The sequence below is a fragment of the Protopterus annectens genome, chromosome 7.part0 (genome assembly GCF_019279795.1).
Source record: "Protopterus annectens isolate FY-2018-M chromosome 7.part0, PAN1.0, whole genome shotgun sequence".
Lineage (NCBI taxonomy): Eukaryota > Metazoa > Chordata > Ceratodontiformes > Protopteridae > Protopterus > Protopterus annectens.
The window spans coordinates 105,508,223-105,523,999 of NC_056739.1; the positions used below are offsets into that span (position 1 = coordinate 105,508,223).

General features: G+C 45.1%; 1 protein-coding gene across 3 annotated transcripts in view; it reads right to left on the bottom strand.

Annotated features, from left to right (window-relative positions):
• Window positions 1–15,777, bottom strand: part of BRPF3 (bromodomain and PHD finger containing 3) — a 1,617,494-nt gene that overhangs the window by 1,122,714 nt on the left and 479,003 nt on the right. For all 3 annotated transcript variants that reach the window (XM_044076533.1, XM_044076534.1, XM_044076535.1), the window contains one exon: window positions 5,001–5,129. In XM_044076533.1, coding sequence (XP_043932468.1) covers window positions 5,001–5,129 — 129 coding nt within the window. The remainder of the gene's footprint in view (window positions 1–5,000; window positions 5,130–15,777) is intronic.

A 15,777-nucleotide genomic window follows, 5' to 3' on the forward strand; every position in this document is an offset into this window, starting at 1 on the left:
ATTTGTTTAACCTGCTGAGATCCAAAATAGGTCCCCAGTCTCCTGTCTTTTTTGTTACTAAAAAGAACCTGGAGTAAATTCCGGACCCTAGCTGATCTGCTGGGACTGCCTGGATGACTCTTTTTGCTAATAGCTTTTCTATTTCTAGCTGAGCCTGACCCCTTTGTGCGAGTGGTACATCTGGAAGGGGTCTTGGCGGTTGCACCGGGGGGGGGGGTGTTAAAAGGGATTTTGTAACCCTCGGATATGATCTTCTGTACCCATGTGTCTCGGGAGAGGGATTGCCAGGCTTCCGGGTACAGAGATAATCTTCCCCCGACTGCCTCCGAAGGCGGACAGTCGGGCAGCTTCTCAGGGATGCTGAAAGGATTGATCAGGAAAAGATTCCCTAGAACCCTGATTCTGAGGACCCCCTCTGCCTCTAGGGCGGCGTCTGTTGTTATTTCCCCCTCTGCCTCTAGGGGGAAAATCACCACGTGCGGCAGGTGCGACTCCCTGGGGTTTGCGGAACCACATCTTCCCTCCCTTCTGTCCCTTGGGATAAGGTCTAGAAGGGGTGGAAAAGCGGACTCCCACGGCAGAGAGAGTCTTACCATCTTGCTCGCATCTGGTGAGGGTATTCTTCACCTGAGGTCCAAACAATTTCGAACCATCAAAGGGGGTGTTAGTGAAGGACGTCTTGAAGGGATCTGCAACGTTACAGAGCTGCATCCAAGCGTGACGTCTTAACGCAACGCCTGTCCCAGTGGCTCTGCTCACTCCATCGGCTGCATAAGAAATTAGCCGCATGGGGGAGTTAACGATGGAGTTCAGGGTAGCCAGCTGAGAGTTTATTTTGTCCTTAAACCCCGCAGCAGAAGGATCCTGTACCGTTTCACCCAGCTCTTTGAGCAAGTCTCTTTGAAGGCGGGTGAAATGACCACAAATAGTTCAGCGATCGCATGGAAAAAGTCGCTGAAGCAAAGGTCCACTTGCCGTACCTGTCCATGGTCCTGGACTCTGTTAGGAGGATGAACAGATACAGAAGGATCAGCCAACTCCTTCTTAGTGGCTGCTGCTACCACCATAGCATCAACTGACACACCTTTGGTAAGAAAGGATTTATCATCTGGTGCAGAAATAAATTTAGAAGGCCTCCTAGGGGTAGGTTCCATTGAATCAGGAGCTGCCCACGCCTTTCTAGCCACTACCTCCATTAGTGGGTCGAAAGGGGGGGGGGGGACACCCAGGAGGTGGAAGGGCGAGATCCAAAAGCGTCAAGGTAAACGGACTCGTCCTCGGAAGGTTTGAGAGTGGACCAATTTCCCCTCTGTCTAAGGATTTCCAGGATGTCTGAAAAGGAGACATCCTCAGAGGGGGATCTGGGGTAATCTTCCGACTCATCCAAGTCAGTGTCCGACGTGACAGACTCGGGGGAGTCTATGTGCTTCTTCTTGCACTTTCTTTTCCTAGGGGGTTCCCCTGAAACTTCAGGGGAGCCCTCTGAAGAGGAGAAGACACCCAAAGTGGGTACCCCACGCTTTGGATCTCTGCTGACAGGTGCAAGAGAATGGCCAGAGACAGTAACAGGCACTATGGAGGGAGGAGCCGCAGAACTTAACCTTGGAGTGGACACTGGGTCCAGCACACTCCTCATCTCGAAGGCTCCCCTATCAGACACCAAGGGCAGCACCGGCTCCGAAGAGACCGGAACCACCCCCAGAGCCGACAGAGAAGGCTCCGAGAATGATGTTGGGGCCGAACTAACCAGAGTCGAAGCTCCGAGAGGGAGAGCGGGATCGGACAAGGGTCCGATGCCACTCACCCCCTCGGAGTCGACAATGGAGTTCCGGCGCCCGGACCTCTCCACGGATGGAACCAATGAAGGGGTCGGAGCCGACGACACCGGAGCCGAAGGAGGAAGTATCGGCTCTGACGTAGGCAAGGTCACGGTTCCGAGGAACTCCGGCTCCGAGCTCGAGTGATGAGTCGGAGGAGGAATAGATAATTGTAATGAAGGAGCCACAGTCTGGTGAGATGGGCTTTGGAGCATTTGGGCCAGTGCCTGAGATTTTATGAGTCTACTGACCACCCTCTCAATGTCATGGTCCGAAAGCCTAGACAACCTAGATGAACGAGTCCTATGACTCCGCTCCGATAAGAGAGGGGATCTCGGAGCCAATCTAACGGACTCTAGGGAGGGGGACCTAGAGCGCTTGCACGCTGGGGTTGGCTCCGATGATGGTTTCGGAGCGGAAACCACTTTGCTCGCCTCGGAGCCAGCCGGAACCGAGGTCGGAGCCATCTCTATAACGCCAGCCCTCGACTCAGAAGCTGGAGCCGAGGGTTTGGCGGTTTTTGATGACTTCCCTGAACCAGACTTGGACGGGGAGTCATCAGGCTTCAACAAGCCCCTTAAAATTAGCTTGTTACGCCTCTCCTGCAGGACTCTTGAACTAAATCCGTGGCAAACGGAACAAGAGTCCTGCAGGTGTAAAGGCCCCAAGCAATAGACACAAGAAGTGTGACCGTCTGTCAGAGACATTTTCTGACAGCACGAGTCACACTTCTTGAATCCCGAGACCTTAGGGTCTTTTGACATAGTCCTGACCACTAAGAGAAAAAACAGTCAGCCCACACACAGACACACAATTTAAAATTAAAAATAGTTGAGGGGACTGACTAAACCCACACACACAGATAGGAAGGGGTGGGGAACTGAGGTAAAGCCCGTAGGCCCAAAAAAAATAAAAAATTAACTAAGGGAGCTACTAGTAGAATTGATTCAGAAAAGGGATCTAAAACAGGATATTTACTGTGAAAAAACTACTGAAAAACTAGTTTGATTAAGTAAAAAACTCCTTACTGACCTGAGCCGGTAAAATAGACAACCTCGTAGCGAAGCGGCAAACGAGATCTGGGGAGTTAGCGCATGGTATTGTGGGATATAGGACTGCCTCGAGCCGGTAAAAAATAGCTCTCGAGCTATAGTATAGGCAGAGTCGGAGCCAAGATTCGGCTCCGAACCCATCCAGCAAGAATGAAGGCGAGAATGACAACTTAACATTACATTTTCTGCGAAATAGGAATCACTTCTGGTCCCACCAAAATCCTTTCACATTAGGTAAAATGTCAGTTAAAGAAATCTCGTAAGTGGAGAAATCTGCTACTGTACTTTCCTCAGAATCAGAATGCTCAGACTGAGAAGAATTTCCTGTGTTTCAAAAACCTCCTCCTGCAATGTCTGTTCTTCTGACTGAAAATTCTTATCAGAATGAGAGGGAACTCTTCCACTTTCCTTAGAAAATTCAGAAGGTTGGGAAAGGGCAGAAATTCATTCCTTATCAAATATCAGTAAATCTGACCTGACAATGAAAATAGAAACAGGAGAGACTAGGTTATTCTCAATAAGCACATGCTCCCTAAAAATGCCTGAACCTTAGGCACACTGGACCTAGCTTCCACATCCTCATCCTGGCCAAGTTAAGAAACTTCACCTGCTTTCTCCTGACACAATGGAAAGTGGCTCTCCCATGCCCTCCAAGGGCATCTCTACAGCCACAGAGGATGCGGACACCCACTGGTTACTGATAGCTTGGAAGGCTAACCCAAAATGACCGGGGGGAAAAAAGATGAAAAGTCTGAAGAACAACAAGTGGTTACAACAGAGTCACCCACCTGATGCAGCTGAGGCAAATTTGGAGTTGGTCTGACCCCAAAAGATGCCATAACAAGTTGCTTCTTTTTAAATGCAGAGGAAGGTGCAACCATGGAGGTCGAAGGCTTCTCCATCAGTAAGTTGAGAAAGTGGTATAAAAAGTGGATATCGGTGCCTATGTCAGTCGGTAAAGACAATAGAGAGAACATGCGTTTCTGAAGTAAACCACTTACAGTTCCCCACAAGCAAAACAGCCAGTCCCAAACAAAAAAATTTAACACTTGAATATTTTTTTTTGCCAAAATGAAAACATTTCCTCCCAAAAAGTTTACACTAAGCGCCCACAAAAAAATCTTTTTGTACATGCAAAAATAATCCAAATCTCCTTACTTTGTAGCAAATGAAGGCTTTCCCCAGTGGGGACTTAATCTGCCCGATTCTTGAAAGATCTCTATCCCACTGGTTGATTCATGTGGCCCGCAAAAGAACCAGTTATTTCAGCAAAAACTAGTAACAGAAAAATGGCTAGCAGTAAAAACAATAAAAAGGCACTCGGCAATAAATAAAAGAGCAATTTATTAGCGCTTTCGTTTAGTACGGTCACCAAACTTCTTCAGATATTATTTCAGCAGCAAGAAAGCTCTGGACATTTTTGTGCTTCAACTGCCATTTATATAGAGCTCCATATGAGCCCCTGGCTGTTGAAGTGCATGGAAGGCATCTAAGACGTTAGCTGGTTCATGCAGAAGGACCCATATAACTTAGGCTGCTGCAATAATCATTTACATATTGAACATAGGACATCCCAAGTCCTAAGTTCACCGAAGTGTTTTTAACATTGCATCTATACAGCTAGCACTACACACATCACTGAAAAGTACCATTAATAAAATTGAGAGAGAAAATATTGTTATTTTTTTTTTAAATCCACTTTTTATCATAAAACTAAGATAAGGTAGTCTGCATATGCTTCACATTTGTACATTCATACCACATCCCTGGCAAGTCTTCTAGGTCTTGCCAATCATACCAGCGCAGGCTTTCTCACAGATGTGAATTCATGCTTCAAGACGTCATGTAAACACTTGGAAGAAAACACATGTGAAAATGAATGAGAGCAGATGGATTGTTTTTCAAACCTGAACAACATGACAATGAATGCAAGAGATCCTGCAAATGATTAAACACAAGTGTATGAGAATAGGTCTAATTAGGTCAGCCAACTTGTAACCACAAACAGAAACAAGAAAACAATACAAATGTGTGACAAAATATGAACACTTGGCGCTAGAAAAATGGTGGGTATGTTTTTGGGAAGTACTCAGTATGACACAGGATTTGCATTACACTAACACAAACTTGCCTCTTTAAGGTCAACCGGTTTGGAAAAGATCTGGGCTTGGTCTTTTTCTTGCAACAAGTCCAAGGTGGTTCTCAGAAGAATATTAAATGGTATCAACTGCATCTCCAAAGTGGCCTGCTGAACTTTAACCTTTAGAATAAAGCAAGTAAAAATAATACACATATCAGCAAACAATTTTAAAATATGTAAAGCACACAATTTTTACCAATTTTATGTACAATTCTGCCCCCCCCCAAAAAAAAAAATCACACAGTAATTAATGTTCTTGTACATCTTGCTTAAAACAATAAATTTGTAATATTTACATTCATGCAAACTAAATCATCCCTGTAGTCAGCCTTAGAGTTCTGAGGGAGGGGGTGTGGTAAGGTCCCTTTCTCTTTTATCAAGAGGTCCACTTGGTAAAGCAGCTTTGGCTTCCAAGATTAAACAGGAGGGAGAAAGTAAAGCTGTACAGCAAACATACCATAACTGAAGATGTTCAAGTGATCAATGTTGCAATACTAAGCCCTAACGACTTCAGCAGTGCTGAAATCTTTAGTCAGCCCAACTACTATAGTCTTTCACCATCCCCCCAGCCATGGGACATCTTTAGGTCCAAGATCAGGGGGTAGGGGTAGTACAAAGGTATGTTGGCTGCTGCCATCTTCAGGTCTTTCTTGACTGCCCTATCAGAGTCAACATTCCACAGCTTGAAAACAATCTGCCTCAGTGACTACTGCAAACAGTGTGCTAAAGGAGCACAGAATTTGGGGAAGGGGCAGTGAATTGGTAGGGAACCTACCCTAATCCCAGTGGCAGAAGAGAAGAAAGAGGGAGTAGAATAGACACAAAATGTACTGTAACATTCATCTACTTGAACATCTTCAATTCTAGTAAGCTAGCTCCATAACTTTACTATGTTCATCTGAATTAAGTCTTTGGAGGACTTGAAAAACTTTACTACTGGGGAGGGCTGGACAGTATTTTGTACCGGTGACAGAAGGCTCTGCAGAGTGGAAGAGGCAAACCCATCTCTGGCTCTAGATATGGTACCATGGTGGCAATGTTTGGGAAAGATGTGCACAGAGGACTACATAGCTACTTCCAGTGTGGTCTCTGTAGGTGTCCCTTTTACAAACGTTGCAGTGGTAGCTTTTGCCTATTTTTTTTTTTTAAACAGCCCTGTCGCTGCCAAGAATTTGCCTCCCAATGGCAAAAGTAACAAAATACAATACAGTTGGGACTTCCAAGACGGCTACACACTGATCAATAGCTTAATTAAAACTCTCCCACTGTGAAAACAGAAACTGAAAAAAAGAAGTTATGTACCTACCATAACGTTCTATGTGAGTTGTCCATCTCACCCTTCATTCTTGACTGATGGGTTCAGAACCGATCCTCAGTTCCGACTCTACGCCACTTTCTAAAGCTTGAGGTCTTCAGCTAGCTCGTGGCTCCATCCCTATTCCATGATTCTGTAGGGCATTCCCCAGGTCTTGTTTGCTGATGTTCTATTTTTATATAAAATGGAAATAGATACCTAAACCAAGTATACACCTTTACCAGACTTAGAAGAGGGTCAAAGACCAATAGCCAAATGGAAAAACAACCTCTCATTCTCCCAGAAATCAAGGAAGGGGGTTAGATGGGTGGGATGTAAGAATGAAGGGCGAGATGGACAACTCGCATGGAAAGTTATGGTAGGTACATAGCTTCTTTAAGTGAAGTTGTCCTATGTCGCCTTCATTCTTGACTGATGGGACAGCGTCCCTATCACCTTTCTTTTTGGGTGGCTCAAGGGAGTATATTCTTCAGAACAGTGGAACCAAAAGAGGCCCTGTCCCTGGAAGCCATGTCTACTTTGCAATGAGTGATAAAGATATGAGGCTTAACCCATGCAGCTGCTGCACAAATAGTAGCTATGGGCAGCCTAGCACGGAAAGCAGAGGAAGTAGATACTGCCCTTTTTGAATGTGCTCTGATCCCTTGTGGCAGTTCTTTATTTGCTGAATTATATACAAACAAAATGCAGCTAGTTTGATAAAGTAGTTATTATTAGAAGACCTTTTTTATTTTCTGAGTAGGATACGAAAAGTTGATCAGATTTTCTAGTGTCTTTTGTTCTATGTAGGTAAAAACTCAGTTGTTTATGAACGTCCACCTGATGTAGCATGTATTCTGCCTTATTGCCGTACTTGGGAACAATACTGGTAGGTCAATAGATTGATTGAGGCTAGATTCTGAGCATACTTTGAGTAAAAAGGATGGATTTGTCTGGAGTGACACTCTATCATTGTAAAACAGCATGTATGGAAGTTTAATGGACAAGGCCTGCAACTGAGATACTCTTCTGGCTGAAGTGATAGCCACTAGAAAGGCAGTTTTCCAGGTTAGAAATTTCAAGTAACATGATGCAGGTTCAAAGGGGGGGAGAATTATTTTGGACAAAAAAAAGTTGAGATTCCATGGTGGTAACGGTGGTCTGATATATGGTGTTAACAGATTTATGCCTCTTAGGAAGGCTTTTGCAAGCCTGTGAGACATTATACTTGAATCTTCACTGCCAATATGAAAATTTGAGATAGCTGCTAATTGAACTCTGATAGTAGCTGCCACAGCTCCTTAATTAAAAGGTTTAGTCAAAAATTCTAGTATAGATGACATGGGTGCTGAATATGGATCAATATGATTTTGTAAAGCCCAGGTAGAAAATCTCTTCCATTTACTGAGGTACAATTCCCTGGCAGATGATTTGTGAGAAAAAAATCAGAGTATGTTGAACTGCAGATGAAAGATTTTGTGACCTGGTTATTTTGGGAATCGGAGCAGCCAAGCTGTCAGCTTGAGGGTGGAAAGACAGGGATGAAAAGCCCCTGAAGAATGTGTCAAGAGATCTGGTACTGGGTCCAGGATCCAAGACTTTTTTTGTAGATGAGGCTGTAGGAAGAGAAACCAAATTTGACGAGGCCAGTATGGCACTATCGGGATTAATGTCCCTCCCAGCAAACTGGCTTTCTAAAGTACCTTGGGCATCAGTGGAAAAGGAGGAAAAGCATAAAGGAGACCCAGGGGCTAATTGTGTACAAGTACGTCCCTTGGTGATTTCCCCGGTGGGGGGATGAGGGCAAAATAGCTGCTGCATTTTGTGTTCGTGGACGTGGCAAAACGATTGCAGCAAGACTGGCCCCATTTGCGAAAAATCATTTCCGCCATTTCTTGCTTCAGGGACCACTTGTGGGGCATTAGAATTGCCCTGCTGAGTTTGTCCACTATCACGTTGGATTTCCCCAGGATATGCACTGCTATCAGAAAGTGCTGGGAAGAGGTCGCCCACAGCCATACTCTGAGGGCCTCTCGACAAAGGGGGGTAAGACATGGTTCCTTCCTGTTTATGTACCATACGACTGACATGCTGTCCGTCTGGATTGCAATTGTTCCTAGAGGAAGAGAGCTGAAATGCTTGCAACGCCAATAGCACTGCTCTAATCTCCAGTACATTGATGTGCAGGTGAGTCTCGTGTTCTTGCCAAGTGCCTTGGGCTGTCTTTCCCTGATAGTGCCCCCTCCCCCCCCCCATCTGGGAAGCATTCGTGCACTGTGGCTGATGGGGGAGGTAGAGTGAAAGGATGACCTATGGTGACTTGATCTGAATTTAGCCACCAGGTTAGGTCTCTTTTGCAAGAGTCTGTCAGAATTACCTGGTAAGACATCGGTAGTTCCTTCATCGAACACTGGGTAAAAAGAAGCCACTGGAGAATTCTCATATGCATCCGATCTAGGGGGAGTATGGTGACTTTTGCTGATATAGTTCCTTAAACTTTGAGAACAGTTCTTGCTTGGACTCTCTTTCTCGGAAGCAGATTTTGAATTTGTGTCCAAAGGGTATGTATCCATTCTTGTGGAAGAGTTACCTTCATTGAAACAGAGTTTAGTTCTGCGCCAATAAATCGGCAATAAGGCCGATTTTTCGTAACTGATTGTGATACCTAGTTGAGTACACAGGTCCAAAGTGTTGTCTCTTGCTTGTAGTAGTAGATGCCTGGTGGTGGCAGTAAGGAGCCAGAAGTCTAAATACGGAAACACCTGGAATCCTGCATACTTCAGATGAGCTGTAACCACTGCCATGCATTTGGTGAACACTCTGGGGCAATAGTGAGCCCAAAAGGCACTGCTCTGAATTGGTAGTGACTCCTGGATGGTGTGTCCATTTTTATGTGGTAGTACGCATCTTGCAGGTCTATAGAGTATATCCAATTGTCTTTTACCAGAAAGGGAAGAATTAACTGTAGCATGACCATCCGGAACTTTGTCTTCTTTACTGATTTGTTTAATGTGCTGAGCTCCAATATTGGTCGCCAGTCCCTTATTTTCTTTGGGACTAAAAAGAATCTTCAGTAAGTCCCGGATCCTATCTGGTCTGCGGGGACTGGTTGAATGACTCTTTCTAGCAACTTTTGAGCTTCGGTTGTTGCCTGATTCCTGTGACTTGTTGGAACATACGGAATTCTTCTCAAGGTTGGGGGAGGGTTGGAAAAAAGAATAGAGTAACCTCTGGATATGATCCTTTGTACCCAGTTGTCTTTTGCTATTTTTAGCCAGGTATCTGTATACAAAGACAAGCACCCCCTGACTGCCTCCAGAGTGGAGCAGTTGGGCTTCCTTCCAGGAACGCTGGAAGGGCTTGCCAAAGAAAGATTTCCGGTAGCCCTGATTTTGCGAACCCCCTCTGCCGCGTGGCCGGCGTCTTCCATTATTTTCCTCTCCTCTGCCACTGGAGGGGGTTCACCAAGTGTGTCTTGAAAGGCTCTCTAGGATTTACGAAACCACATCTTTCCACTCTTAGGATAGGGTCTTGAAGGAATAGAAAAACGGACTGCAATGGCTGAGAGAGTCTTCCCTTCCTGCTCACACCTGGTCAGTGTTTCATTAACTTTGGGCCCAAAAAGCATTGAGCCATCAAAAGGGATGTTGATGAAGGATGACTTGAAAGGTTCCACAAATGAACACAAGCACATCCAGGAATGTCTCCTAAGGGCAATTCCAGATCTACTTCGCTGATCTACTTGCTCCAATGGCTGCATACGAAATAAGCTTCATGGAAGAGTTGAATATCGAGTTTAGGGTGGAGAGCTGGGAAGTTAACTTATCCAAGACTGCCATGGCTAAGTTACCCTGGAGAGCATCTCCAAGCTCCTTTAGATCATCTCTCTGTAATCTTGTAAAGTGAGTTAGGTAATTCAGAGACCGTAGTGTAAAGGTCACTGATGAGAACATGCGCTTCCCGTACCTGTCCATCGTATGTAACTATTCGGTGGATGGACAGATGTAGACGTCTCGGATATCTCCTTTTTGGTGGCTGCTGCTGCCGTCACCATAGCATCTACAGGCAATCTTTTAGTCAAGAATTTTTTGTCCTCTGGTGCAGTAATAAATTTATTAGGCCTCCTAGGGGCATGCTCCACTGTATTTGGAGATGCCCACGCCTTTCAACAAACCAATTCCATGAGTTTGTTGAAAGGCGGAGAAACCCAAGAGGTGGAAGGTCGAGAACCAAAAGCCTTCATATACACAGACTCCTCTTCAGAAGGGTTAGTGGCCTTCCAGCCGCCTCTCTGGTTAAGGACTTCCAAGATGTCTGCAAATGAGACATCTTCAGAAGGCAACCGAGGGGAAACCTCTGATTCAACGAGGTCGGTGTCTGAGGTCAATGACTCCTCAGGGGAATCCAGATGCTTCCTCTTACATAATCTCTTTCAAGGTGCCTCCTCAGATGGAGCTTCTGGGGAGGTTCCAAAAGAGAAGGGTTAGCCCTTTGGGGCCTCATGAGGCTTTGGATCTCTTCGCTGTGGGCCAGATTGTCCAGAAGCTGGAACAAAAGCCCTAGGGGAAAGAATGACAGTGTCTCATACTGGATGCCCGTGGGGACAAAGCTCTCCTCATGACCGTAAAGGCCCTTCACCCATGACCTGAGAAGAACTCCAGCTCCGAGGAACCAGAAGCTCCTCCCGGAGCCATGAGAGATGGCTCCAAGGTCGAGGCAGGAGCCGAAATCATCTGAGCCGAAGCTCCGAGAGGTAAAGTCGGAACCGATAAAAACTCAGTCCGGCTATCCCCCCTCCCGAGCCGACCAGAGTCTGTCAGCCACTAGACACCTCCGTTGGTGCCATGGTAGTCCGAGCGGTAGGAGGCGAAGAAAAGCACAGTTCTGTTCACTTACCATAAATGTAGATGTTCGAGTGTATTCACTGTTGCAGTCATTACATTTGGGTAATCTGCTGGCAGGTTGCCCTCAGTTGGCCTATATAACAAAGTCTTGGGGCCTGCGTCGGTTGCTGTCTCCTCTTCCATGACGTCAGGTCATCACGGGTATAAAACATGCAGCCACCCCCATTTTATTCAGTTTTTCTTGCCCCAGATGTCAGTTGCCCCTCAAATGGGAAGCAAACAAATATATATATATATAAATAAACAGTAAATATATAAATGCACTTTTAGAAACATAAACTTTACCTTCAACTGAAAGCAAATACACCGCAAAGGCTTTTGAGTATAGTGAAGGAAAGAAAAGGTATAGAATGGGGGATGGTGGGTGGGTAACCCGGACTGCAACAGTGAATACACTCGAACATCTACATTTATGGTAAATGCACACAACTGTACTATGTTCTTCGTGTTTCACTGTTGCAGTCATTACATTTGGGTAGAATCCCAAAGCTATGGAAGGGAGGATGGAACTAAACAGCATTAGGAGCGGCTATAAGGCCCTGCAGGACTGCAATGGCAAAGCCTGCCCTGGACTTGGAGAAGAGGTATGAACAGAGCTCCAAGTAGCAGCTTCTAGAATGTCTTTGGTTGGGACACCTCTGAGAAAAGCTGCTGAAGCAGAGGCAGTCCTGGTGGAATGTGATCTGATCCCCTTGGGCACAGGTTTACCATGGTGCAAATAGCAGAAATGAATGCAGTGGCCTATCCATTTAGAAATAGTCTGCTTTGATATAGCCTTCCCCTCTGATCCTGCAGCAAATGCTATCAGTAGTTGCTCAGACTTTCTTAGAGATTTGGTCCTGTTTAAGTATAATGTTAGTTGTCTGTGTACATCAAATGAATGCAGAATCCACTCCCCCTTGTTCTGCGGATTTGGGTAAAATGCTGGCAGGTGAATGGTCTGGTTAAGAGCCACACTGGATACCACCTTAGGCATAAAAGAAGGATTGGTCCTGAGGGCCACCCTGTCCGGGTAAAATATAATGAAAGGCTCCACTGCCATGAGAGCCTGTAGTTCTGAAACCCTTCTTGCTGAAGTGACTGCCAAAAGAAAAGCTGTTTTCCAAGATATAAATTTTATATCTGCAGTAGCTGCTGGTTCAAAAGGAGGCAGGGTGAGTTTTTCCAGCACAAAATTGAGCTCCCATGCAGGAGTTGGTGCTCTCCTGGGAGGCCTTAAATTTGTAGCCCCTCTAAGATGCTGTTTAAGCAGTGGATGAGAAAAGAGGGCAGGCTCTGTGTTGTAATGAGCCGAGATGGCAGAGGCATGGATTTTTATTGAAGAAAAAAATAGGCCCTTGTCAAGCATCTCAGTTAAGAATTGTAAAATCTGAGGAATATTGGGCTATGCTGTGTCTATTCCTTGTGCTTGGTTCCAAGCACAAAATCTCTTCCATTTATCAGCATAAGATTTTCTAGTACTAGGCCTTCTGGCTTCCAAAATGACATCCATCACAGACTTACTGAGAGTTGTGGTTTGAATAATTAGTTGATTAGCCATGCTGCAAGATTCAGTTTGGAGCCAAGTGTGCAGAATTTGATAGTTCTGTTGAGACAGTGGATGAGGTATTTGAGGCAAGTACCATGGAGGAAGGTGTGACATGTTCCTTAGAAGCGGGTACCACTGCTGGCGAGGCCAGTCCGGAGCAATTAGGATCATTTTTGGTTTTTCCTGTCTGACTTTTAGTAAGACCTTGGAGAGTAGAGGCAGAGGGGGAAAGGCATAGACTGATAGGTTTTTCCAGCTGAAGGGTACAGCATCTACTTTCCATGCTTTTTTGTGATGAGCTCTTGTGCAGAATTTGTCCAACTGATAATTTTGGGGGGAGGCATTCTGGGCTCCCCCATTTCTGTGTTAACATGCTGAAGATTTGTGGGTGCAGTTTCCTTTCGTGCGGGTCCATAAGATTTCTGCTTAGGTTGTCTGCCAAAGTATTTTGCTTTCCTGGCAGGAATTGAGCTTGGAGATGTATTTGGTAAGTCAAGGCTGTGTTGCGCAAGGCCATGGCTAGTCTGCAAAGGGGGTAGGAATGTGTACCCCCCTGCTTGTTTATGTACCACATAACTGCTGTGTTGTCCATCTATCAGTTGTTGTCCAGGATGAAGAAAGTCCTTGAAGTCCTTGAAGGCTGTCAGAGCATTCTGAACAGCTAGCATTTCTTTCTGGTTGATATGCAGATGCATTTGGTTTGGGCTCCATTTGCCCTGCAAGCATCTCTCTGCCAGGTGGGCCCCCCAAGCATAGTCTGATGCATCTGTAGTTAGGGTTTGGGTGGCAGGGGGTAGAGTGAATGACAGCCCCTTGTTTTGATGACACGTCTCTGCCCACCAAATAAACTACTGTTGTAGGCAGGGAATGAGAGGAATCATTGTTTCCTGGCTGTGACAATGTTGACTCCATAAACTGTTTAGGTATCGTTGAAGCTTCCTCATATGCAGTCTCGCATATGGAATTAGTAGAATGCAGGATGCCATGAACCCCAAAGCCTGCAGAATTTGTCTTGCAGATAACTGGGTTTTTGTTGCCATTTGTTTGAATTATGTTGTCAGTTGTCTGTTTGTCTGGTGTGAGGTAAGCCATCTGGGCAGATGTATTCAAGCTTGCATCCAGGAATGTAATTACTTGAGAGGGTACCAGTTCTGATTTATTTTCGTTTATGGTGTACCCTAGGCATGCTAGAAGCCTTTTTACAAACGCCAGATGTTGAAGAAGAATGTCCTTGTCCTCTGCTTGAATGAGACAATCGTCCAAGTAAGGATAGATTTGCATGCTTCTTTGTCTGCAGAATGCAATTACTGGTGCCAGGTGCTTTGTAAATACCCTGGGTGAAGTAGATAAGCCAAAGGGCAGTGCAGAGAATTGGTAATGCAGAAAACCTGCCTTGAAGTGGAGGTATATTCTGCATGATTCCCTTATTGGGATATGCAGATATGCCTCTTTTAAGTCCAGAGTCACTAACCAAGAGTTCCTGCCCAGCATAGGCAGTAGCTGTTGTAAAGTCAGCATTTTGAATTTTGGAATGTCCAGGAACGTGTTCAAAATTGATAAGTCCAGTATTGGACGCCAGGCATTGTCTTTTCTGGGTACCAGGAAAAGTCTTGAATAAAAACTTTGTCCTTTTTCCTTTTCTGGTACTGGTTGAATAGCCCCCATATCCATGAGGGACATAACTTGTTTCTGAGCCTCTGTCCACTGGTTTTGTGGCAGATCAGGCCATCCGTTTGGAATTGGAAAAGTATGGAAATTAAATCTGTACCCCTGGGATACTATGTTTAATACCCACTTGTCCTGGGTAATTAACTGCCAATTTTGAGCATGAAGTGCTAGTTTTCCCCCCAAGGGGGCTGCCAAAAGATAAGTGCTTGGAGATGGTAGAAAAAAGTCATTGAGATTGCTTACTGTAGGGTTGCGCTTTGTTTCCTCCAGATTTGGAGGTGGAGACACCCCATTGCTTTGACCTGTAAGAACCCTGTGATTGACATCTGGAGCCTTTTGAGCACCTGGGTTTGCCCTGAGTGGCTCTGTTGGACACAGGAAAGGACCAATTTTTAGTAGGCCAGTGCCTACTGAACCTGGGAGGCTGCACTTGCAAGAAATCTTTTACAGTTTGCATAGATTTAGCTTTGTCTTTCATTTTCTTTAAAACCTCTTCTGCCTTATTACCAAACAGATTATCATGCTGCAAAGGGGCATCCAATAATTTAGCTTTAACATGATCAGGCATATTTTGCTCCTTGAGCCAGGCAAGCCTTCTAATCACAGATCCAGTAACAGCGGCCCTACAAGAGGCCTCCAAGGAATCAAAACCACATTGCAAAGTATGCTTTCCAACCTGTTATGCTGAATGCAATAAATCCTGTAACACTTTATTTTCCACACAATCACAAGTCAACATCATTTTCTGTTTAAGTAAGCCCATAACATGCTGTTGACATTTAAGCATATGAAACTGGCAGTTTAAAGCCCTGATTGCCAAGGCTGCAGACGTATAAACCTTCTTAACCCCATCTATCCAGCACCCTGGAATCTCTATCAGAAGGGGTAGGATTTTTGGCTGTAGAAGCCTTTACACCCTTGGGACCCTGAGAAATAATCTCACGATCAGCAGAAGGATTTTTGAAAAGAAATTTGTGGGAGTCAGGAACCCTGTAATATCTGTCTGGCTTACTAGGAGCCGGAGGCAGGGAATCAGGAGCCATGCTTGATTCCGAGAACACATCATCAACAATGTAATACAGGAGGTATTGCCAATGGCCTATGCTGAGGAAGAAGAAGGAGATCCCTAAGCCTCTTTTTTTGATTCAGAGAAGTCCTGACTCTCCCAATGAAAATGTTCCCTTAAAGTATGCAAAGTCTCTCCAAATGAGTAATCCTCAGGAGGAGATGCAGATGGGATGGAATCCTCTGCATCAGAATCCTCATAGGGTGGAATAGAAAATTCCTGATCAGAAGAGGAGTCAGAAGAAATGGAAACCTGAAGGTAGGATTGATTTGGATACATTTGAATACATTGACATCACACAACCTAGG